This window comes from Acanthopagrus latus, chromosome 8 (assembly GCF_904848185.1).
Source record: "Acanthopagrus latus isolate v.2019 chromosome 8, fAcaLat1.1, whole genome shotgun sequence".
NCBI classification, from domain to species: Eukaryota; Metazoa; Chordata; class Actinopteri; order Spariformes; family Sparidae; genus Acanthopagrus; species Acanthopagrus latus.
This window is the reverse complement of record NC_051046.1, coordinates 18,162,047-18,186,825: the sequence shown is the minus strand read 5'-3', so window position 1 is coordinate 18,186,825 and position 24,779 is coordinate 18,162,047. Positions and strand designations below refer to the sequence as shown.

General features: G+C 42.8%; 2 protein-coding genes across 4 annotated transcripts; one reads left to right on the top strand and one right to left on the bottom strand.

Moving 5' to 3' along the window:
* Nucleotides 1–299: 299 nt before the first annotated feature.
* hapln3 (hyaluronan and proteoglycan link protein 3) lies at nucleotides 300–7,107 on the top strand. 3 transcript variants are annotated; one of them, XM_037105856.1, is made up of 6 exons: nucleotides 300–390; nucleotides 1,221–1,371; nucleotides 3,124–3,522; nucleotides 3,626–3,928; nucleotides 4,296–4,513; nucleotides 6,776–7,107. In XM_037105856.1, exons 2-6 carry the CDS (start codon nucleotides 1,236–1,238, stop codon nucleotides 6,782–6,784), a joined length of 1,065 nt encoding a protein of 354 aa, XP_036961751.1. In that variant the 5' UTR covers nucleotides 300–390; nucleotides 1,221–1,235; the 3' UTR covers nucleotides 6,785–7,107. The 3 variants fall into 3 exon arrangements, with proteins under 3 accessions (XP_036961751.1, XP_036961749.1, XP_036961750.1); XM_037105854.1 differs by lacking the exon at nucleotides 6,776–7,107 and having other exon boundaries at nucleotides 4,296–6,536; XM_037105855.1 differs by lacking the exon at nucleotides 6,776–7,107 and having other exon boundaries at nucleotides 316–390; nucleotides 1,218–1,371; nucleotides 4,296–6,536.
* Nucleotides 7,108–7,613: 506 nt separating this feature from the next.
* Nucleotides 7,614–23,999, bottom strand: LOC119025021 (aggrecan core protein-like). Its single transcript, XM_037108304.1, has 19 exons — nucleotides 23,917–23,999; nucleotides 18,639–18,717; nucleotides 17,483–17,866; nucleotides 16,957–17,131; nucleotides 16,400–16,527; nucleotides 15,996–16,289; nucleotides 15,547–15,795; nucleotides 15,213–15,387; nucleotides 14,848–14,975; nucleotides 14,471–14,764; nucleotides 13,369–13,458; nucleotides 13,089–13,196; nucleotides 11,941–12,987; nucleotides 11,717–11,830; nucleotides 11,422–11,580; nucleotides 10,779–10,861; nucleotides 10,556–10,700; nucleotides 10,177–10,359; nucleotides 7,614–9,781 (listed from the first exon to the last, which is right to left on the bottom strand). The coding sequence occupies exons 2-19, from the start codon at nucleotides 18,709–18,711 to the stop codon at nucleotides 9,690–9,692; spliced, it is 3,921 nt and encodes a 1,306-aa protein (XP_036964199.1). The 5' UTR covers nucleotides 18,712–18,717; nucleotides 23,917–23,999; the 3' UTR covers nucleotides 7,614–9,689.
* Nucleotides 24,000–24,779: the final 780 nt, after the last annotated feature.

Here is a 24,779-nt window from a genome sequence, read left to right as displayed (position 1 = left end):
ACTCGATTTACTTGGACCCAGTGACATACATACTTATACTTACACAGCTGAACAAATATTTCAAGTGTCCCCTTAATTATGACACCTTGATTACTCAGATAGAGATACACTATTTACTAGTACTACAGTGTGGTATTAGTACTGCTTATACTGTGGTGTCTTCGCTGTCATTATGAATGGGCCAGCTGAGTATCATTACAGATGCTGTATTTGGTACTCAGCTGTACGGGCTAGTGTACAGTGACGTCACTGTTGGAGCATCAAAGAGGATGCCTGTCGCGTGACGTCACCGCGTGTGAGTGTCGGGACAGTCCGGTGAGCTCGGCGGCAGACAGCAGAGGATGAGGAGGGGATGAGCTGAAGACACGCTGGGCGGACAACTGCTTATCTGTGAGTCACTGTTTTTTTTTTATTTATTTATTTATTTTATGACTTTACACTTTTTATTTCCCCACGAAGAAATGCTCGTGAGGCGGATTTAAACCCGGAGACGGTTCGCTTACTTTAGCTTGAGGCTGTGTGGCTGAATGTAACAGAGGTGGTTTAATTCAGCTGGTGAGCAGAAAGATGATGTTTATGCTTCATTGAAATGCGGCTCATCAGGCGTTAGAAAGACATAAACGCGATCCTTTTTGTTAAATCATAGCTTTATTGAAAAACAAAGAGGTTAAATATAAATCCACTAAGGGAGAAAACTGCGAAGAAAGACATTCAAAGAAGTTATTGCCTGTTGAGATGTGAGAAAATGTGATCGATCTGCTGTGGCTTGCAAGTCAGCTCGGTGCATTCATTTTTATTTATTTATTTTTTTCATCCTTTAAAGGTTTTCCTCAATCTTGGCTGAGAAAAGATTATTTTGATTTGCTATAAAGGAATGTGCCAAACAACAACAAGAACAACAACCACAACAACTGTGGACAGACTCAATAAATAAATGCGTAAAGAAAGTAGCTCGTTTATCCTGTTTTGAGGATAAAAACAGAATGATTTATTTGTTAAAATTGTATTCTCATCACTTTTAACCACACGGCTTCCCTAAGCTTTATTTAAGTTGTTGTGTTTATTTTGGGACAAAGGCTAATTTCTTATTTTTCCTTTTATTTTACTTTTACTTTTACACGAGCAATGCAGACTCCAGTCTGTGATTTTCCCCCTGGTATTTATGGCAGCTGAACAGTATAAGGAGCACAGTGTTTACTCTGATCCTTTTGGTTCAGCAGAGGACGGACGGCACCATGCTCAGTCTCTTGCGCCCCCTACTGGCCACCTGCGTGTACCTGCTGCTGCTGCCCGGCGGTCAGTGTAGGATCCCCGCATACAGCAACGGATTTCACTACCAGGACATCAGCAATGGGAACGGAAACGGAGAGAGTAGGTCCTCCTGTGTGCGTGTGTGTGTGTGTGTGTGTGTGTGTGTGTGTGTGTGTGTGTGTGTGTGTGTGTGTGTGTGTGTGTGTGTGTGTGTGTGTGTGAGTCACAGCTCAACAACTTGCTTCGTTTGTTTACATCACAACACCTGCATGTTGGGCGAAGACAGCTATAATTAATGGAGTCCAGGCTCACATCCCAGTTATGAAAACAAACTCTGCCAGGGATTGATGTGGTTTGTAGTCCTCTTCCTGCCCCTAGAAACTGTTTGTTTTCTATTTGGGGCCCCTTGTCTGGCCCCATCTGATCCGTCTTAAAGCAGTTCAGCATGTTCAGTTTTTGTACACCGGTAAGTGTGAATAGTTGTGCTGGTTATAGGAGGGCAGATTGATGAGTTCATGGCCTCAGGTAAAAGAGGATTTCTCGTTCAACGCAACTCTTCGAGTGATTATGACAAAACTTTTGTGGTATTTCTGTTTCGGATAGTTGAGAAAATAAGTCCTCAAGCCCACAGTCAGTGGTGATGACTACCATCCAGGAATGCTGATTTGACACCCTCAGACTACTCTTCCACCCCAAAATGGGGTGAAAAAGAAAAGGCTCAGACCTTGTCATTTTGACTGTGGTAATGACGTTATTGCCGGTGTGGACCACTTCCTGGAGGTCTAAGACACTGATCTCTTTGCTCCATGAAATACAAATGTGCTATATTTTCTGAAATTGACTCCTTCTACCTCAGGACATGAACTTATTAATCACCCCTTGTTCAGTGCTGTATAGAACTGGTATGTCATGAAACTTAAATAAAGTTTAAGCCTTTGTCACAGCACACATTTAACATATCACATCAGTGAAAGCACTGCTACTGCAACACCTGACCAGTTCAGTACTGCCTAAAGATGCATCATTTCCCAATACTGACTTGATAAGCACAGCGTCTACACACTGTGATTACAGTTGTTGTATATGCCTTAAAGTTGGTTTACAACTGCAAATATAGATAAATATATATCTTTATTTCTCTGGAAAGTCACATTGAGATCAACAATTCTTTTACAAGTGAGAACTAGCCAAGACAGGGTCAAAATAGCAGCATTATGGACATGACAAGACAACTGCAACCTTAAATCAAATCACTATAGCAGCAGAAAGCACACAAATACATTTCGTAATACAGTCCATAGACAAAGCAATAATATTTAGGCATGAATGAAGCAGCTGCAGCTGGTAGGGACCACTTCAATTGTTCTGCATTTAAATTAATATAAAGACACGAGGCTCTTGAGTTTAAGCTTGGCATGCAGATCACTCCAGGACCAAGGACCCAAGTAGAACAGGTTGGATTTGCCAGCCTCCAATCTTACAGAGGGCACTTTAAACTGAAGCCGTTGGTGTAAGATTACGACTGTTTTGCAAGAAGAAAAACTTAAACTTAAGTACAGTCAGGAGCAGTGATAGGTCCTAAAGAGCCCAATATTGCAATTTGCCATACATGTTCCAGGAGGGTTTTGACAGGAGGGAAAAAAAGTCTTAACAATAGTTTTAACTAAACAGTGTTATTAGAAGAGAAGCAGGTAATTGTCGGTATCGGCTAAAAAACCCAGAAAAAACATTACTATCATATTGTGCATCCCTATCTCTACCGCTCCACTCAGCAGGGAGTACAGGCACAAACCAGACAGACTTAGATTCAGTTGTAATTGTAACAAATCAGAGTTATGATTCTACAGTTTGACACGTTTTCATCTTTTCTAGTTTACTTCAATGGGGTTCGTCTGCATGTGGAATCCCCGCAGCTTGCAGTGTCAGCCACCAGGGGGAGCAGCGTCACTCTCCCCTGTCACTACCACTACGAGCCTGAACTGGCCACACCACGCAGGACCCGGGTCAAATGGTCCTGGTTGCCAGCCAACGTCATCGGTGAAGCCGTTTCCCCTGCAGCGTCCGCCAGGGAAACTGAGGTCATGGTTGCCATGGGCAACCGGCACCGCAGCTATGGTAACTTCAGGGGCCGTGTGCGCCTGCGACGCTCTGCACCAGGCGACATGTCTTTGGTGATCAATGAGCTGCAGCTGAACGACACTGGAAGATACCGCTGTGAGGTGATTGATGGCCTGGAGGACGAGAGTGTGACAGTGGAGCTGGAGCTGCAGGGTGAGGAGTGTGTGTGTGTGCACTGATGAGGGTGAAATGCTACAGTAGTGTCATTTGGGGGTGTCATGGAAGTCTTGTATAGAGTCTCCTCCTCTCCACACAGGTGTGGTGTTCCCCTACCATTCTCATGAAGGACGCTACCGATTCAACTTCTTCGGGGCCCAGCAAGCCTGCCAGGATCAGGACGCAACCCTCGCTACATTTGAGCAGCTCTTCACAGCATGGGAGGAGGGGCTGGATTGGTGTAACGCTGGCTGGTTGGCTGATGGCACAGTGCAGTATCCAATCACAGACCCACGTGCAGGCTGTGGGGGTGTGGACTTCGCCCCTGGCTTACGCAGCTACGGGCAACGGCATCGACTCCTCCACCACTTTGATGCTTTCTGCTTCACCGCGTCTGTCAAGGGTCAGTATGAGTGTATGTGAACATTTTTAAAGGTGCACGATGTAGTTTTGGGGCAAGAAAATTTTATCGGAAGGGAAAGATCTTCTTTTTCATGACTGAATAAACTGAACAGACAATCTGACCTTCAAGAACAACACAATTTCATATTTTTTTTATATGTGGCGGACCCTGACACCGGTCAAGCTTCAAACAGTGTTCTTGGGACATTATTTTCCTCTGAGAACAGCTTGTTTATTCAGTAATGGCAGTTCATATGATGACCCTACTAATATTGTAAATTCTGAGTTTGCATATCTTCTCTAAAACTTCATAGTGCCCCTTTAACCTTCAATAACAACTCTCCACTCATTATTCTCTCCTGCTTTAGGGAATGTGTACTTCTTAAAGCACCCGACCAGGCTCAACTTCACTGAAGCGGTCCGGGCTTGCGTCAGCGATGGAAGTCAAATTGCAAAAGTGGGCCAGCTGTACGCCGCCTGGAGGCTGATGGGATTGGACCGCTGTGATGCCGGCTGGTTAGCTGATGGGAGTGTCCGTTACCCTATCACAAGGCCCCGGGCTAACTGCGGCCCACCGGAACCAGGGGTGCGTAGTTTTGGGTTTCGCCCCCCGTACCTGAAATTTGGCGTCTACTGTTATCGGTAGAAGCCGTGGCTCAATAACAAACCATTCTAACAGTGCACTGGCTCAAAGCTCTGTGTGAGAGGTTAGCATTAGCTGTAGCCTGGAATCAAATTAGCAGTTATTCAGTTTGTTCATTTCTGAGCTATTTTGAAGCCTCTTGGGTTAATCGCTTTATAAGACTGTAACAGACGTCTCAGTATTGAACTTTATTACCAGTCAGCAACTGTTAAACTATGAATATCCATCATGTGATGCTACTTTTACTCAGACAAAATGTCTGCACTATATGGCCATAAGTATGTGTATAACTGTTGTTGGCATTAATACGCAGCTACAGCAGTCTGTAAGATTCGAGAAACGGTCACTTACGTTAGTGAGAACAGCTATAGATGTTGAGTGATGAGGTCTGGCTGCAGGTGAAATTTCAGCTAATCCCAAAGGAGTCAGACTGGGTTGAGGTCAGGGCTCAGTGTGGGCCTGTCAAGTGATTCCCAATCAGACTCTTAAGAAACATTTTTTTATGGACGTCCATTTGTTCATGTGGGCATTGTCATGTTGAAACAGAAAAGCAGATTTGTATACCATTGGTAACGCAGTAGAGACCTAGCCCTGACCATGATAAACAGCCCCAGATCAAATGCACATGAAAGTACGTTGGCAGACCTGTCCACATATTATTGGCCATATAGTGTACAAAAAGAAAAAAAAGCTGCTGCAAGCTTTCCATAACAGAACAAATCGAGCTACAAATGGGTGACAAAGTAAATGAAAAACCTCGATTAAACGAGTGGAGAAACATCAAAAACAGTGGCTCTTTTCTGCTGTGCGGGACATTTTGCTGGCATGTTCGGGTCCACTTTTCCACCGGCACTTTTGACCATGTCGAATCAACCAGAGGCGCATCAATTTGCATTTCCAATACCAGTTTTACTGTGCTGAGTTGAGCCGTGCCATGTCTGGGATGGACTCTCTCTGGAGTGGGGCCAAAGCATGCCCATGCTTCTGCTTGGAGGCGAGGTGCGTTTGCTATGGCTTCTAACCGTTGATGCATGCAACCTGTGAGAAAGTTGTTTCTGAAAGTTACTGTGTGTTCAGCTCACAGTAGCTTCTACCTGAATCTCTGTGGTTTGAAGTTTAGTTTCTCTCCAGTTTCCATGTTTGTACTTTTAGATATCTGCTGTAGTTTACTGTTTCGTGTTGAGTTCCTGCTGGGGAAAACCCAACACTTCCTGATTTTGTTGCTTTATAATAAAAGATTTGAAGTAACTGCACAACGGAGGACTTTTATGGTGACAAATTTATAGGAAAATAAATGTGTTTGTCACTGAATTAATGGCTTTTCTACATTAGTACTGCGGGAAACAGAGTATGTACTGACCACTATTCAAGATGAACACATCATTAGTTTGAGACACACCTTCAGGCAGGTAGACCTCTTGTAATGGAAATGCAAATTCCTGCTGCACTGGGCTGACTTGCCGAGTCAAACCGAGTCAGGCTGAGCTAGCACATATGTATGGAAAAGCCCCGTCAAAGCTCCATCAATACAAAGTCATTCTGAGTGATCAACTTTATCCTGTGTGAAACATTTCTGTCCTGTTGCTTTTGAATATTCAGTTTTTCAAAGTGCCTTGCGAAAGGGCACCTTAATGGTTGAGCATTTTCCTGTCATCTCTTTCCATTCACTTCCACCACCGACTCTTTCTAACGCTGTGAAATTTACTGGAACATCTGTTTGTCTCCCGAAATATCTGTGTATCCATTTTATGAAATAGAAAGCTCTTGTTCCTGTTTCTGGGTGACTAAGGGTAGTGCTCTGTGATGGAGAAAGCAGAAGTTATGAGTAATTGTATTGTTTGTAATATTTAAACTACTTTGTTTACATCCATTGTGGAAGAAGAAAAAGTGTTTCCTTACATACATGTACCTTTTGTTGTTTTTCATCATAAATGTCTATGCATTTGTACTATTTTCTACAAATAAAAACACCACTGTAAAGACATCTTTAGGCGTATTTGTTGTGAGAAATGTTGACTTGTTGGAAGCGCTGCTTGAAAAGTAATTATGTTGTTTCTATTTACCATATTTCATGGCAATCCATTGTGTACTTTTTTGAGTAATTCGTAGAAATCTGCTTTGAACTGACATAATGCGCAGCATGTTCGTAAATCGTTTTCGATGCCCTTTGATTCATGAAACATTTTCTTCGTGTTTTTTTCTCAGGTCCTCTGAGAGCACACCGCCGCCGGTTGGTGGACGCTCAAGGTGCCGTACAGTTTTACTTACAGTTCAAACAGGAATGCCAGGGTAGAGAGGTGAGATGGCTCACTGATCCGTACAAACAGCTACTGTATGTAAACAGCGTCACTCTGTCTGGGCACGATGCACTTTTAGATGAGTGGAGTCGAACATGTTGCTACGCCCTCCTGCATCCGGGTGTGAACAGAGGTCCCAGTGATTATACGGCCAACGGGTTTTATAAACACGTCCTATTTACACCTGCTGGCCAAACGTGTGGACAGACAAACACACACACACACACACACACACACACACACACACACACACACACACACACACACACACACACACATGTACGTCAGATTAATTCACACACATGTACAGTGTGACTGTACAAACACATCACTTAGATGCATATGTGTATATGCAACCACACATGTACTTATGTACATTCAGGGCTTCTCTCCCTGTTACACACACACACACACACACACACAGCGGATCTGTTTGCAGTGACTGTAGTGATGAAGGTACTCGCTGTCGAGGCTGATGAAGGACCTATTTACTGTGTGTTTTTTCACGGTCGGGTTCCACAGGAAGGTAAAAACAAACTAAATGCCAGGTTTGTTCCTCTGGCTCAGAGAGCTGACCTCAAATTTAACAGCTCCAGGGAAAGAAAACGACAGAAAATCTCTGTGTGTGATTGTTTATAAGTCAGGTAACATACAGTGCAAAGAGCCCTGTGCAGTTGGTCAATACAAATTGTCATGACCCCGGGGTAAAAAGTGCACACAATTATTTCACAGAGGTCGATGATTCAGAGTTTTATTTGGCACAGCACAGTACAGCATACTGCATGTTCACATCAGGATTTAGGATCTGTCCGTCTGCAATGTTACACATATTTTGGTTTATTTGTCAAAAGATAAGTTCTACACATAGTTGCTTACATGTTGGAATAAGAGCTCATCCTGTAGAGTAATAGATTTAACATTTTCATCATCATTCATGTATTTATTTGTACAAAACGTACCATTATTTAAGCAAGCTTGGTGTTTCTCTTGGTGGCCTTGTCAGGCTCACTCATTCACTTTACTGATTTGTAGTGTGTTTATTGAAGTGTGGGTGTGTCCATGAAAGAACCATTTTACTGTGTGTGCGGTCACGTTTCAGTGTTTGTGAATTTTCTGTGAGAAGTCAGATATGGACACGAGTATCTGTTCTCAAAGTTGAAGCAAATCTTGACCTTTAAAAGGTCATGGTCAACATTTTAAAACCTCCTCCTCCAGCTCAACCCTCTTCTTCTCCTTCTTCATCCTCTTCTTCTTCATTTGAATAATTTCTACTGCTTTCACAGCTTCTTTTCGCTACAATTGTGTCATTTCTCAAGTTTTAATAGTATTTCTATTGATAACACACATGAAACACAAGCAATAAACCTCTGCAAAGATGTCTGAGGGTTTACTATAAAAATCCATTTGTCTTCCTGTCAAAATCCATCGTGCCTACTTGATTAATATCTGCAACTTACCAGTAAATTAAACCAACAAATCAACAAACAGGTCGATGGTGAACTGATTGAACGATGAAATCGTCTGATACGTTATTGACAGATCCTGCTGTTCAGAGAATTGAAGAGAGAATATTTACAGTGAGATCTATAAATGCATGATTCTCACATCAGACAGTGTTGACTGTTGAGTGTTGAGGGTGCTGATTGCTCTTAAGAAGTCGCAAAAATAAACCCCAACCTGCATCTTATGCAACAGGTGACCCACAGAGGTCGACTTCCTGAAGGCTCCAGTCGAGTCAGCGCTACACAATAATTCTCACTTGTTACTCTATATAGTTTCCTTGCCATGTGTCAGCCACAGATGAGGACTCTTAAACATTTTATGTGGAGTTTTTTAAGGTGCACTTGATTCAAATGATTAGCACTGAAGTGACTGAAGACTCCCAAAAGTGCACAAGTGCCGACTGTTTGAATCCAGGTCTGTTGCAGTGACTTAAGTCACGTCTTGAACTTGGATTTCTATTCGTCATCAAACGGAACAGCACAATCATTTCAGTACATCTGATACTGCGGTGGTGCAGCTGATCAGTGGTTCTCAAACTTGAGGTTGTGACAAGATACTTTTGGGGGTCTGTAAAGATGATTTATGGTATTTAAAAACAATTTCTGCTGCATCAATGTATCTCTTACTTCAATTTGGGATTTTATGCAAGACTAAGTTTGCGTAAGCCTCAAAGAAAAGAGAACCAAATTCCACTGCTCTCCATCATTTAAGGTCTCACAACCAAAAAGTTTGAAAATCACCATCCTCGTCTACAATGTACGAAACCGTTTGTTACACCGGCCTGAAGCACACGATTGTAGCCATTAGGAGATTAAGACCAAATAAAAGAAATAAAAAACACTAAGAAACACTAGAAAAATTGCCCTAAAAATATAGCAAAAGTCTATGTAACAATGTGTTTTACTTCAGAGAATCCAGCTGCAATTGAAAACACTTCTCTCAGGGGTTGTTTTGGACTTTGTGTGTCACTCTAAAGCCTCTTATATCTCTACTTTATCTACCTTACTTTGTGTGCAGTGCTGGCAACTGTTTGCAGAAAAATGTTGTGTTGTGCAATGAAATAATATGCCCTAGTACTGGGTCACAGCTATAAATTAGACAGCATAAATACAAAGAGGACTGCCTTCAGAAGGTGCAGAGTGACACTCAAAGATCCAAAACGTCAGTCAGTTAAACTATCACGGTCTAAATGTGCTTTAGTGTGTTTATATACATGGTTGGGAATGTTATCTTTTTGGTCGGGCATTTGCATTGGTGTCCATGCTTCTTTGCAAGAGGGGTCCTTTGTGGCTCTCTGCTGCATGTCCTTTCATTCCTGCTCAGAGCTGCTTCCTCATTTCCTGTTGGCTGCTGACCCCTTTACTTCTCCTCCTCAGGGATCTTTTGTGTAGCCTGTTGCTGTTGGTGCCAGCTGAGGAAGAAGAGGTACGAATACTGATGATGTCATGTAAACACGAGCAGCCAAAAGACTTATAAACTACCCTGAATTGACTTGTGCTGTTAAAGGATCTCGGTTCAAAAGCTACTGTGAGCTCTTCATCAGTGTGATGTTGAAAGGTTAGCTCTGCGGGAGGTTTTCTCTGTATAAAATACAAGCTCACTGACGCTGGCCGACTTTAACACATCCTACAAATTATGCCCTGTTTGTTTCAAGGTTTTAATCTCCCCACTTTAGTATTGATTCTCCATTCGACTACAACTCTGGTTCTTGAATTAAGTGAATTTTGAGTAGTCTTGCATAGCCAGACCTCTCCACGGCCCTCTAACAATGAATCACATTTCAGTATTTCCCTGAAAACTCTGTACCTTCTGTACATTCCACCTGTGGCTCCTCCCACTGCCCGTCTGGCTTGCAGCGTATCACTGGCAGGTGGCGCTGTGTGTAGCCCGCGTCACACTGGTAGCGGACTATAGAGTTGACAGGGTAACGCTCGCTGCTGCTGCCCATAGGTCGGCTGTGTTCCACCTCAGGGGGAGCTCCGCACATGACTGGAAACGAAGACAGGTGACAGATAAAGAACAGACATCAAGTGATAGTTAAGAAGCTTTTCCTGGTCGTGGTTGCTGGTTCGTTGTTGTCCCATGACAGCAATCAAGATTCTTGTTTTGGTGCTTTAGTTCAATACAGTGACATCCAATTCAATAACTTCTTGACCAGACATACATTCTAACTCAGTAAACCTACCAGCTCCAGCCTTGCAGGTGAAGGGAAGGTGGTAGTTACAGGGCACGTCGTTCCACTGTCCACCCTCGTGCCAGATCATCACCACACAATCCTCTCCGGAGTTGAAGTAGTTATCTGGCTGGTTGGTCCTCCAGTTCTCAAAAGCCTGAGGAAGTTACAAAGTCAATCAGTGAAAACAGTGAAAAACAGATTATGTAGATATTTGTGAAGGAGCCAAACTCACCAGAGGACTTCCGTCTGTCCAGTGGAACTCATTCTGCATATCTTTGTCATTAAGCCCAATCCACTGGTAGTCCTGACCGTTAGCTGCAGTGCAAAGAAAATTTTAGCTTTGAAACAATTTATCCACCACGCCCCCTTATTCTATATTTACATCCCACCAATACCTTGTATGTAGTAGTAGTCAGAAGAAAAATGAGTCAGCAATAAGGTCCTGGGTTTGTAAACAACCCAGTCAGATCAGTTCAGGGGTACAGCCTGCCAGTCACCCAGTCGATGTATTTAAGATGTGAATAAGATCAGCATGTATAGGAGGAGATGAATGCATTGATGGTTGTTGAATTTCAACTAGAAAATGTGTTTTTCATCTCCCATTTAAAGTAGTCCCCAAAGTTTGAACACTTATTTCTCTTTACTGCAGTCCATATTACATATAACAGGTATTAATGCACACTAATCACATAAATCAAGAGACTCTCTACAGCCAATATCATGAAAAACCTGTACTACAACTAACAATAAAACAATCTAGATGGATAAAAAAAGAAAGATGGATAAGAAAAATATGTCCCTTTATAAAAAAAAAAAAAAAAGGCACAAAGTTGCCCCAAGACCAGCTAGACACACACACTCACACACTTACTCACAGTTGACAAACTCCTGCTCCTCCTGAGAGCCGATGCTGACCAGGTGGGCGTTGAGCTCCTGGCAGCGTTGCTCGGCCTCAGACCAGGTGTCTCTCTCAGCAAAGTGGAGGTAACAGCTGCCCATGAACTCCAACCAGCCTTCAGCACAGCCCTGCACAGCTACACGCACAAACACACACATCACCACACAGTGAGGCAAACTTTTTCTATATTGGTATCAGTTGGATTCCTTAAATTATCAGCTAAATGGCTTTATAAACAATGTGCTGTTAGTTGTGGTGGTTCGGTGACTCACGTGTTGAGCAGTCTTCACCAGTGAAACCACTGGGACACTGACACACAGCGACTCCATCCTGCACAGAGCAGGATCCTGAGCTGCAGGGGTTTGGATCGCAGGGGTCTGCAGAGGCTGAGTGTAGAGAAAAAGAGACCTAATGACTGATTGTGTCATTCCTGTTCATCCATGGCGCTACACTGAAATGTTGAACATGTTTTGGGCTAAATACCTGAACCACATACCTTCCACGACTTCAGGCTGCTCCACAACTGCTGGGGTTTCCAGTGATACTGACGGTGCAGTGGTTGGGCTGGTGTAGCCTGCGTCTGGAGTCACCACATACTCTGTAGGTCCTGCACGGCCTTCCTGACTCTCTTCCCAGAGTCCTGATTGGCCAGGGCTCTCAATGTACTCATTATAGCCAGCTGGCGTTTCATGAGGGACTCCACTTCCTGAGAAATGCAACCTCTGGTCCAAAGTACCACTGAATTCAAGATGGACCCCTGACCCACTTCCCTCTCCGCTTACCTCCACAACCCCTCGACCCTGCTCAGGTTGGCGTACCTGTGGCACTACGGTCACTTCCATCATGTCGTTGTCTGTAAGGTAGATCACATCACCCCGAGGCAAGTCCCCAGAGGCAGAGGCGCTGCCTGAGACACCAGATGGAAAGCCACTGTGGAACCCTGATCCGAAGGGGCGATATCCAGACACCTCCTGCTCCCCAGACGGCTGGACTGTGAGGTCCACAGCACTGTGGTCAACAAACGAGATGCCAGAAAATCCACCGGACCCCGATGCAGACGCTCCTCCTGATCCAGATGCACTTGATTCCAAGAAACCCCCACTGGTATCAATGCCTCCCTGTCCTAATTCCTGCTCCGTTGGCTTTTCGTGTTTTGACACCTCCACCATCTTCCCATCCACTATGATGATAATCGACTCGCCACTCATGTCCCCACCGTCACTGCTAAAACCTGATCCTGATACACCAGAGCCAGAGTGTTGTCTGTCAGGGCCCTCCCCAGATCCAGAAGCACTTCCCAGTTCTCCAGATGTGACAATTGCAGCACTTCCTCCTTCTGCCTCCTGCGGACCTCCAGAGCCAGATTCCTCTCCGGAGAAGACATCAGTGCGTCCGCTGAAGATGACCTCCTGTCCAGAACCAGAGGAGTCAACACCGCTGGCACTAGAGGTGCTGGACTCCACAGGGATCTCCCCACTAGCTGACTGATCAGCTGAACCAGAGCCAGACTCATCGACAGGGAGTGGAGGTAAGATGGGTCTCACTGTGGGAAATGTCCAGACAGAGAGTACATCAGATACGAAACACAGATTGAGTTATATTGTCATGTTTGCAGAGAGACACCGTTCATTCACACATTCTTACCAGTAGGAGCAACTTGATGAGTCGTGATGGTCGTCTTGTTAATAATCTCCTCTACTTCAGTAATATTTCCTGTGGCTTCAGTTTCATTGTAGGAAACAGTAGTTTCAACTAAAAACGGAAGAGCAGACAAAACAAAGCTGAGATGATGAAGATGCACAGAATTATCAATGATGATATTAATGAACAGACGTGCAAATTTAGGCTCATGTATTGTGAAAATATTCAAGCTCAAGCCTTGTAACAAGGACTCAAGAGAGCAGATTTAATGCATCTGTCTTACCAGTGGGAGCAAAGTGATCGACTGCGACTGTTGTTTCTTTGATAACATCCGTCGTCACTATTGTCAGATTCACTCTGGTTTCAATTTCAGCTGAAAAAGACAGAATGAGAAAACAGATTAGTTAATCAAGAGCAATGTTTTTAAAGAAATAAGTAATTTGGCAAAACTAACAACTTATTTCTCTTTACGTTTAGCTAATTATTTCAACCATTTATCCCCGATGTGTGACTCTGACTGAACTTAAAGCAGCTGTAAGCTTCTATTTTTATTAGAATAAGTGCTAAACAGCGCTATAGTGTTTAGTTAGTAACTAATTATTCCTCTTCCTCTGCTCATGCAGTAAAAGAGAAAATACATTTTCAGATATCCCTGCCCAAGAGGGGATTGCTAACTGCAGAACTGACTGCAAATTAGCTAAATGATGACAGTCTTAACCCCAATAAGGGACTTAGGGCATCCACTGGAGTCCACCATTGATTGCTTCTGGTGGTTCTGGTTCGGTTGCATGATGACAAACTAGTTGAACTTCTCCGTGATCTTCCACTATACTCCCTGGCAACTGCAGTAAAGTATCGCCTAGGAATACAGGAATCGCTGCAATACAGTATCAAGTTGTTATGGTGAGTTGAAATTAATTCCGTCAAATACACACCCTGTAGAGTTTAATTGTTTAAGACATACACAGCTCTCTAAGCACTGTAAACATTTGTGAGCATTGTCGCTGGATTTGGAGAGAAATTGTCTTGTGTTGTATGTACTTTTAACTGCATAGCTGTGCATCAACACATTGGCAGCCCTGACACAGAAACTCTCTCTCTCTCGTCTCTTTTTTGCCAAAGACAATGTCCAGAATTCATATAAAATAAAGTTACTAAACTGTGCATAACTATTTAGTAGGTTTGTGATCACTTTATTCTAAAGAATGCAAGATGTTAGGAGAGGCATGCCATCTTATGTCCGTGAATCTGGCTGAAAGGAGAGCTTTTTAATAAACAGCTTGCAAGTTTCAGCGTGACTTAGCAGGTGGGCAAATGTTGTCATTTATGTGTTTATCTTTCCATTAAAATACAACATAACATAAACGTGGCTACATCTTTCCTACCTTTAAAACAGTAGGCATCATAGCGTGAGTGCTCGTCAGGAAATCCTGTCTGGTTGGGGAACGCGTAGATGATCTGGACCCCGACCTGGCCGCCTCCACAGTGGGACCTGGGGGTTGTTATGGGGTAGCGGACGCTGCGGTCCAACAACCAGCCTGGGCGGCACTTGTCAAGCCCTTGTTTCCAGGCAGAGTACAGCTGTCCAGTTGTGGCCAGGGTGGTGTTGAGTTTCTGACAGTGCTGCACGGCTTCATCATAGGAGAAGCTGTCGTAGTCGCTGGTGAAGAAGACTTCGCCTGGGAGAAGCATTTACAAGAATTCAGAAGAGTTCAAAGGGTGATAGATATATGAGTTTTTGTAAATGGTAAGAAATACTCACCTTGCAGACGTTCCACATAACAAAATACATCATAGAGCTCAGTAGCTGGCCTCAGACCGTAGGATCTGACTCCTGGGAGGTGTGGGAGATTACCAGCACAGTTGTCTCTGGGTGATACGATGGGATACCTGAGCATGAAAGAGAATGTGGATACAGATAAGAATTTCACTGGCTGTAATATTCCTCCAGGAATCTGTGTTTTTTTTTTTCCAAATAAACCTTTTTTCACAAGCGACTATGAATACTGGATTTTTAAAAAAACAAATTCCCCATTGAGACAGGAAGAATTTTTCAGAAATGTTTTTTATCCAATCACAGTTTTGCAGTTTTGGATGAAAATAAGGATACTGTTGCCTCCAGCTCACCTGACAGTCTGGTCGCGGAGCCAGCCAGCATCACACTGGTGAAGGCCTTTCTCGAAGGCCGCCTGCAGCTGCTGAGGGCTGGCGATGACAGCACCAATTGTTTTGCAGGCCTGCTGAGCCTCCAGGAAGGTCAGAGTGTAGCGACCAGTGATGGGTCGGTAGTGGAACACTACACCTGTGACATGAGAGGGAGGGAGGAGAAGAAGTACAGGACCAAAGGAGCTCAGCCTGCTTTGTTCAGTTATCTTTAGATCCTCATTGTGCATTTTTCCCCAACTGCAAATTGTTAGCGTTTTCTCATAGTTTGAACAATAATAGGTCATTTACAACTTACCTGTGGGAGCCATTGCAACATCAATGCCAGTCAGATCGAGTCCAGGCTCTCGTACCACAGGAGTCACTTTAGAGTAGGTGTCCGTCACACTGGGTGGGACGGGCAGTGGGAAGAGGGTGTTGACTTTCCCACCAATGATCTCCTCAGGTGGAGTTGTGAGGCTTGGGTACAGTCCAGGAGCAGGTGTCATGCGGATGATGTCTGGAAAAGGGGTAGTCCTCATGGGCACAGCACCTACATCCTCACCAGCTGTGGACAAAAGATTGCAGACAATTCTGAAGCTTTAGTGAGAAACACCAGTTTAATGTTGATGATTCCAATGCAAAGAATAGCCGATATATTGAAATCCTAAAGAAGAAATCAAATCTATATAACTTCTTTACAGAATAAACATGAATTATTTTTCCAACAAAGAGAATGGTTTCTCTTGTTCACCATCAAGTGTTTACCTTGGAAGCAGATAGCATCATAGCGAGAGTCTGGGTAGGGGTATCCTGTCTGGTTGGGGAACAGGTAAATGGTTCTCACTCCCAGGAGCCCCCCTCCACACTGAGGCCTGGCGATGTTGATGGGGTAACGCACACTCCTGTCCCCCAGCCAGCCAGCATTACACACATCCATGCCGGCCTGCCAGGCCAGGTAAAGCTCTCCAGTGGTGGCGAGCCGAGCTCCAAGTTTAGCACACTGGTCACCTGCTTCATAGAAGCTGAACTTCTCTACAGACATGGAGTAGAAGACTCTGCCTGGAAGGAGAGAGGACGACACAGACAGCACACTGACATGACAGTCCACAGCTGTGTAGACAGTGCAGACGGTTCATGTGGGTCGGGTAGCTTTTGTTAGATGAGTGTACCTGACATCTTCTCAGCAAAACAGTACACGTCGTAGGTCTCGTTAACATCTCTGATGCCATAGGTTCTCACGCCAGGAAAGGTTTCCTTGTCTCCATAGCAACGCTCCCGTGGCTCCTGGATGGGATATCTGGAGAGGTGAAGAGAGATGTCAGTCAGCAGATGGACTTTGATGAAAATGATCAACATTTTCTTAACTAACATCATGTATGTAATACAATGTTTACATAATTCTCATAGTAATTGTAGCATAAATCAGGCATAATCCTAACCAAACTGCAACTGTATATTGTTTTCAGCTTGACGATAAAGGTCCAGTACACCTGTGGCCGAAACCCGACTGTCCAGTAGTTATATTTGTAGTTTTGAGAGTCATTGGCAATAGACATATTTATTGGACTGTCCCAGCTGATCATCAAAGTAAAATCCCTCTGGATAGGACAGTGTTGAGACTAAGTTAACGGCCAGTGTATTTACTGGGTGGATGGATGGAAGGATGGATGGAAGGATGGATGGATGAATGGATGGATGGATGGATGGATGGATGGATGGACACTACCTGACAGTCTGATCAGAGAGCCATCCAGCATCACACTGGTGGTATCCGTCATCATAAGCAGCTTGGAGCTGTTCTGGAGTGGCAATGGTGGCACTGTTCTGGATGCAGGCTGCCTTGGCCTTCTCAAATGTCAGGGTGTAGCGGGTGGAGATGGCTCGGTAGTGGAACACAATACCTGTGAGACACAGAAGAAATGTTTTATATCATGAGCAATGTTTTTTTTGAATTTTGTCCATGACCTCAATGTCCATGGTGAGACAGTGGGCTTGATTAAGACTCAACCAAATCATTTACTCTAAATATCCTTCTTTGTACCCAACAAAACACCTATATAGCAGAATAGTAATTAGAAAAAGTCTTAAGAACACCTGCAATTTGATGCAAAACTGGTTTGTAGAAGTTTAGAACATTTTCTTGTGGGATAAAACATCATCCTGTTGACCTTTAGTTGAGAGAACTTTTGAGATACAATTATAAGGTCTAAGTTTCTGTATGTTTCAACAACCATTGATGGAAGTTTGTCTACCTTGAACCTGGATCTCCACAGAGTCATAGTTGTCCTCAATGCCGTGCATCACCTCACAGCGGTAGATGCCAGAATCTTTGGACCTCAGCTCTGTTATCTCAATGGTGGCGTCAGTAGGTACAAGTGGGTAGTTGATCATCGTCACTCTGTCCAAATACTCATTCTCCGGTTTAACTTTTCCCTCTGACGCCACCAGGATCGTGGTGACTTTTTCCTTGGTGACATAGGTCCATTTGATGCGGTGGGAGAGTGGGGCGATGGTCGGTGCTCCGGGGTCATTGACAGTGTTGTCCTGGAAGTAGCACGGTACCACTACCTTACTGCCCAGCAGAGGCTGGAGAGGCATCTCCATGGGGATGCTGACACGCAGTGTGCCATCCATGTCTGGGGTAGAGAAGCATGATTAATTAATTAGTGTTACTATTTGCCGATGAGGATACAACCCAGTGTTGCCAATGGCAACATCTCTAACAGTCATGTGAGCTGTGGGCTGTGGTAAAGCCTTTATACAAATAGTAAAATGGAGAGTGTACTGTGCTTATATAGCACCAAGTGCTTAACCTCTACACATATTCACACATGGGTGTGACAGGGCAGAACTGTAAAGGAACCAGGGATCCATCCACCATCTAAGCTTACAGGCTAATGCCACCAAGTTTACCCATTTAAGTGTGTTTTAAGGTCTTGGGGAGTAGAACTTCATATGTGAAGTAGTACATAGCCTGTTTTGGCTCCAGAAGAAGCTGCATGTTATCTGAGAAACTACCTCAAGGGGTGTCATTAAATGGCTCAGTTGCATTTTGGGTAATGTAAGCACCAGGTTTTGAAAAGGAAAAAAAAGGGGGAATAAAAAAGGTGATGTTTATCATTCTGCTGTACTGATTTTGCTAATTTGTTTTTAAACTGTCCTGCAATGTTAGACCATTTGTCTGCCTTTTGCTGTAAATGAACGGTTGTGGATGCTGCATACACTCACATGCCTCTTACAGGTCGTATAGAGGCATCAGTTTTAAATCTAGACTGTAACATTAAACGGAAAATATCGGTACTAATGAATCCCTTTTTTTATACAGTGATGATGAAGATAAAGATACATTGAATGAAACTGAAATTCAACAACTGATACTGTAGTTTTCAAGGTTTTTTCAACTCTCACCTTCCTGGTCTTCGAACAGTATTGTTGCCGAGATGAGGGGCAAGGACACACACAGCAGAAGCAGAGGGGTCATGGTTACCTGAAAGAATACCCAAATGTTTGAACAGCATGATCAGTGACCGAAAGGACAGGCAGAGCTCAATGTCATTTTGATGTTAATGTTGATATTTGCTCTTTACATCACTTACTGATCATAAGTCGGCTATATTTAGCAAAAAGACCAGACAAAGGGAGCATACAGAGGGAATGTAATAACCACCAGATACACTCAATGAAGGAACAGTGAAGTAAGTGTGAGAATGAATAAGCAGGTTTATTATCATTTCCTCTTCTCCTGAATGCCACTGTATTTTTCCTAATTCCTTTGCGCTTACATTTATACCCCATGTTATCCAGGATATTCAGTGAATTTGGTTACAACGTCACCCCCATTAGCTACAATGGAAATAGGACAATGGAAATTTACCTATATACTGTATCTGTGTTAAAGCTGCTGTGAATTCGCTTTTATTTCATTGAAATTGACAATTGAAATGGCACGGCCTCGAAGGATGGTTGGTCTACCACTTTGATTCAGACTGAAATATTTTCAAATCTAATGTGTAGACATTCATAGAGCACAGGATGACGTGTGCTGACTTTGGTGATCTCCTGACTTTCCCCTAGTGCCACCACGAGGTTGTCCTGAGAGAATTTTGCTCTTGCGGAAGTTTCTCAGCTCCCCAGAAGATGAATCCTCAGGACATTCATGATCATGACTTTTCACCAAACACCACCAACAGGTACAATTATTTTTTTTCTTATTCAGTAAAATATCACAACATCTATAAGATGCATAGGCACAATATGTTGTACTGACATCCTTGTTCCCCACAGGATGGATTGCAACAGCTTTGGTGTTTCTCTGACTTCTATCTGTCGCCATCATCAGGTAAAAAGTGTGTGTGTCCAGTACTGTGATGAGCAAATTCCTGCAAAACTAATGACATCAGCATCAACCTTGGCTTAACTATATACTCTGCTATACTACACCTCTCAAACATCATACTTGCCATCAGTATATTAGCATCGTCATTGTGAGCATATTAGCATTCTGATTGTGGCTTTTAGTTTATAACAACAACTTTGCTGTAGACTCTTCAGTGCTTCAATGTAAAGTCAGGAAACAAGAGCATGATTTGTAACATTACAAATATTTTGGAATTCAATCCTGTTTTGTTATTCAGCACACACAAGTGTGGTGTGGAAACCTGAAAACTCCTGCGCAAAAAACCCTGAGAATAGACTTTGGAGCAAAGTTGCAGACAGTGGTTGAACTGTAAAGTTAATGATATTTGCATAGTCATATATTCAGAATTGTTTTTTATGAGAAAGACAGAATGGTGCCATTTTTATGGATTTTAATGTGGTTATAAACAAGTCAGTTTGGAAAATTGTTATACATCACTTTACAAACATATGGAGGAGATCTATAAACGACAATGATCCATAAAGAGTTAACACAGAAATACTAACTATTTAGCTCCTATGGCTAAAATCCTCTGAGGGTTTTTAATCTAAATATTTTTTTATGTTTGCAGCCATCAAGTTCATTCCAAAAACCTCAGCTTTGCTATCACATCAGTCAAACCCTGATGACCACACTGGTTACTTTCTCTCAACTTTCCACTGCAGTGACGTGCAGAACCGTCAAACAGACAAACCGTTGCGAGTCCCAACTGAACCCTCATTGTGCTGCGTTCACAAGCCCCATGGCAGTCTGCAGAAAGCACCCGGTTCATTCCAAACACCCACATGGAGACATTTACAACCAATAAACCTGAAGACCACAGTCACACAGTATGAGCTGAATTTGAGTGGCTGATCTGAGGAGGTGAAGTTCAAATGACTCAGCATTAACACATATACCCTTACTGTAAATACTCTGGTGGTAATGCATGGCATATTGTATGGCGTTTATACTTCATGTCTGTGTGTCTACTACAAACTATAAGAACATGGGCGTGTGTGTGTGTGTGTGTGTGTGTGTGTGCGTGTGTAGGTGTGTGTGTGGGTGGCTGACATTCTCAGAGTTCCACAGATCCAGGACATACAGCAGGATTAATATTTGCCCTGCAGTCTGTCTGAGAATGAAAGTTGGTCCAGTTCAGGAGGAAACATAAAATACCACACAGCATATGTAGACCTTTTTTGTTTTCTCAAATTTGGAAGCGATCAGGGCTTTCCCATAATCAAACCTTGGTTTTCAGGCTTTCATGCTTTCAGGCTTAACTTTTCCCAACTCCTCTGGAGTTTTACCACATTGATACTTTCCCTAAATCACTTTCCAACAACAAGCAACAACCCATGTGTTATAGCAGTGTTTGCACCGAGGCTGGGCCCTTTGCTGCATGTCATCCTCCCATCCCTCTCAACTATCACTATCGATGAAGCTGAAATGCCCCAACTGTAGTCTTACAAAAGAAATAAAGTTGTTTCCAAAGCAAAATTTGGGTCTGTAATTTACATTTACATTTATATATTCAGCAAATTTTGAAGGGATATACACCTAAACCCACTACATAAATTACTTGATTTGATTTGATTTTCTCCTATTGGCTGACTCCACCTGGACTGAGAGGCTCGGGGCAGCAGCATATTGTTGTGGTGTCTGTTCGGCACAATACATTGATGTCTTTGACATATGGACAAAGCTGTAATGTTGTCACAGTCTGTTGATCTGGGAATTTTTTTTTTTCGCATTTCACCTTTTGAGGGAACAATTCCTGATGGTGTCATTTTACAGCCATTACATTATACAAACTACATTTACTTCATATTGATACCTTGAAGCAAAAAAACATATCTAATGCCAAGTGAACATCTTCTGAAAATATGTCTCACCTGGCTGCAGTGATGTGCCAGTGTACTCCAGAGTGTGTGTGCAATGTGACATCACAGCTGGGTGTGGGAAAAGAGCGCACTCCTGGTCACACCTAACCACACCAATCAGTGATGGAGAAATTCGTTGAATGTGGCGTTGCAGCCTCATATTAAGTTACTCAAGTGGTGTGTGTTTTTAGTGTTACAGATAATGGATGCATATAGAGGATATCTATGAGCAAAAAGTTAATTTATTATATTTCCTGGCTGTGCTTTATATGTTATATTGCATCACATTCCATTCCCAACTGTTACTGTCAAAGCTGGCTTCCAACAAATGGATAAAGAAAGACAGCAACACCCAGGTAGCACTGTGCTCACACCCTCACAATGTATTAACACAGAGAATGCCAGCTAAAACTCGAGCCAAGCACACCACAACCTCAACTCCTTACTTCTTACTATCCGGTCACTGAACAGATACCCGTCTCTCTTTAAATGCATAATTTACACTGTGGCCTCTTCATTACGTGCACTAGCATTCGTGAGTGAGCCTCGCCAGGCCAGGTCAGCCGCCGCTCCACAGTGTGTTCATTCAGTCGGTGGGGTGGCTGCAGCTCCCCTGTTCAGTTACTGTGGTATGTTCCGCTCCCAGCTGAGGTAGAGGGCAATAAGGCCTTGGTCTGTTCCAGCAACAGCCAGGGGCAGGGCCTGAGGCTGCAACCTTGCCAAGGTAAACACAAGGCGGGCATCCAGGGGAGCACCCCCCATCACCACCACCCCCACCTCCTCCCACCTCCACCCACTCTCCTCCAATCCTCCAGAGTCCCTCAGCAGAGGAACAGAGTTGACATTGATACTGTGTGCACTCACAGAAAACACAGACTAACACTCATAGATCACCAAGGGGATGTGTGGGAGCGCACGTCCGATGCCCCTGGTAAAGATGTGTGTGTACACATGTCATGGCATTGACACGTACTGTACGGCCTGTGTTAGAGAACACACACAGACTCTTGTACAGTGAAATGAAAAGATTCATATTCACAGGTGCTTATGGGTGCGTTAGTACATGCCTACATACTCAGCAGTCTATCAGAGAGACGCTTCTGCAGCTTGTGCACATTAAAGTGTCAAACATTCAAATAGGCCGACATCTCAAATGTCAGTTTTGTAACTTCAAGATTATCTTAAGTACAAAAAGTGTCAAGACATTTGCTTTAACTGAAACCTTTAAAAGAAATCATTTCTGACATCTGAAAATTACAATTCACAACAGGCACTCACACAGCCTTATGTTACCATAGTAACAGGATGTCACTCCCGCAAAATATAATTTTCCTGCTTTTCCATTAAAGACTTATCTGGCACCAGTTTGGAAACTGATTATATGAAAGTGTGACAGCACTGGATGTATGATTACATTTAAACCATCAGAGAGGCTGCACCGCTGATCATTTCATTTTACAAGTAATGCCATTAGTGGTACCAAACTTGGATGTTGGACCCCTACAAGAGTTTGTGTTCTTTGTGGTCTTAGATGATAGAAAAGCAGAAAAGCATGTTTCGTTTTTAGGGTCACAAGCCAGAAAGTCTCACACCACAAATCACTACACTGTAAATTTTAAAAGCTGACAACTACTACCAAGTATAGTTGATGATTACATTTAAGTCATATGAGCTAAAACATTTTAAATATGTAAAATGACGACTTGGTAATTTTGAGGCAACCGGTTACCCATTTTTTAACATTTTCTTTTAAGATTAGTCACTTTGTCAGATTTGACAGTGTAGAGGGTAATGACTACTGACATATTAAGATGTAATGAATTCAGACACTGATTGAATAAAACAATTCACTAATGTGATACAAGTTCATACATGCCACTCTCCATCCAGGGAAGACATCCAGAATGTAAACCAACCAATAAATATAATTAATTTCCATATTCAGGATAGAAATGTTGAACTTCTTATGTTATTAAACATTTAATATTGTTATGGTATTTACAGCATGAAGTTAGAAAGTGCAGAGAAAGTAATCCACCAAATCAAACATAAACAGAAGCTAGTTGTTGAGAGATGCCGACTCCAATATCACCTCACCAGTCAACTCAGCAGAACTTAAAAAAACACAGCAGACGTCCAAATAATAACTCACAACTCCCACAGCAAGATGAGTATACTAAAGGATCTAATCACATTTTAGTCTTATCTGATTTGTCTTCATAATGATTTACTTCCCAGCTATTGCAAAACGAAGTTTCAAGCAGTAATATTTGCTTTGACATCTGAGTGCCATACCTCGATCAAATACCTTTCCCTCAGTCAGAGGATGAAGAAGAGTCAAAGTATCCCCTAAAACCCCTTCATAATATTCCTCAATAGGGACTCCAGAGGTGAGTTGCAAACGTACCGTTGATGCTCCAAAGCTCCCAGTGCCAGCAACTCCAGGGGCCTCGTGCTCCTTCCTGAGTAGGAGAGCAGAAAGAAGCTTTATTCAAACTCTACCACACATTTAGATGTTGGAAAGAGAGAGAGAGAGGGGGGAGGGAGAGAGAGGAAGATCTGGTCCTCTCCTGCCAGTTGGTGAGGTCATACAGACAGCCTCGAATATTGAAGCTGAAGCGCAGAATCAGACAAAATCTTTAAAAATAGCTGAAGAAAGACTTGCTGCTCCCAAACCAGAGACAGATTATCTCTTCCTGCAGTTATTAGCTGTAATGAAGGGCAATGCTGATGTAATACAGCATTTAATCTACTAATGTAGTTTCACTATAGGTGAAGTTTGCATTCACAGATATTTTTTCATGAATTATTTTTAGTATCGATGAAACCATGAACACTTACGGTGTCTGGTTGCTCTTTGCTTAAATCTTTTGCACTGATCTGCTAACAAAACGTCATTCTTGTGAAAAAGATGTTGTCTTTGATAAAAGCAAATTTACACATATGAATAGTATTTAAGTAAAAGTTTTAAAGCATCTGATATTAAAAGTACTTAAGTATAAAATGTACAGGTAAAGTATATTAAGAATATAATTACATGTATGTGCATATATACTGTATTCTGTGGGTCAACTGAATGTCAGATCTGATATTCAATATTATCTTTTTTTAATGCAAAATATGCTATTTTATGCTCTGATGTGGCACATACTCTGCAAAATAACTAGCACCTTAAGTAATCAAATAAATCTAGTGGAATTAGGAGTAAAATATTTGTCTTCAAAATGTCATTGAGTAGAAGTATAAAATAGCAGAAAATTAATGTAAAGT

What these genes read in the sequence shown, in the direction of transcription:
- hapln3 (XM_037105854.1), top strand. Translation starts at nt 1,236, where the DNA reads ATGCTCAGTCTCTTGCGCCCCCTACTGGCCACCTGCGTGTACCTGCTG. An exon ending in TGGGAACGGAAACGGAGAGA is followed by an intron (nt 1,372 to 3,123) that starts GTAGGTCCTCCT and finishes CATCTTTTCTAG; the next exon opens with TTTACTTCAATGGGGTTCGT. An exon ending in AGTGGAGCTGGAGCTGCAGG is followed by an intron (nt 3,523 to 3,625) that starts GTGAGGAGTGTG and finishes CTCTCCACACAG; the next exon opens with GTGTGGTGTTCCCCTACCAT.
- LOC119025021 (XM_037108304.1), bottom strand. Translation starts at nt 18,711, where the DNA reads ATGACCCCTCTGCTTCTGCTGTGTGTGTCCTTGCCCCTCATCTCGGCA. An exon ending in TCATCAAGTTGCTCCTACTG is followed by an intron (nt 12,988 to 13,088) that starts GTAAGAATGTGT and finishes CATTTCCCACAG; the next exon opens with TGAGACCCATCTTACCTCCA. An exon ending in GGACAGACGGAAGTCCTCTG is followed by an intron (nt 10,701 to 10,778) that starts GTGAGTTTGGCT and finishes TAACTTCCTCAG; the next exon opens with GCTTTTGAGAACTGGAGGAC.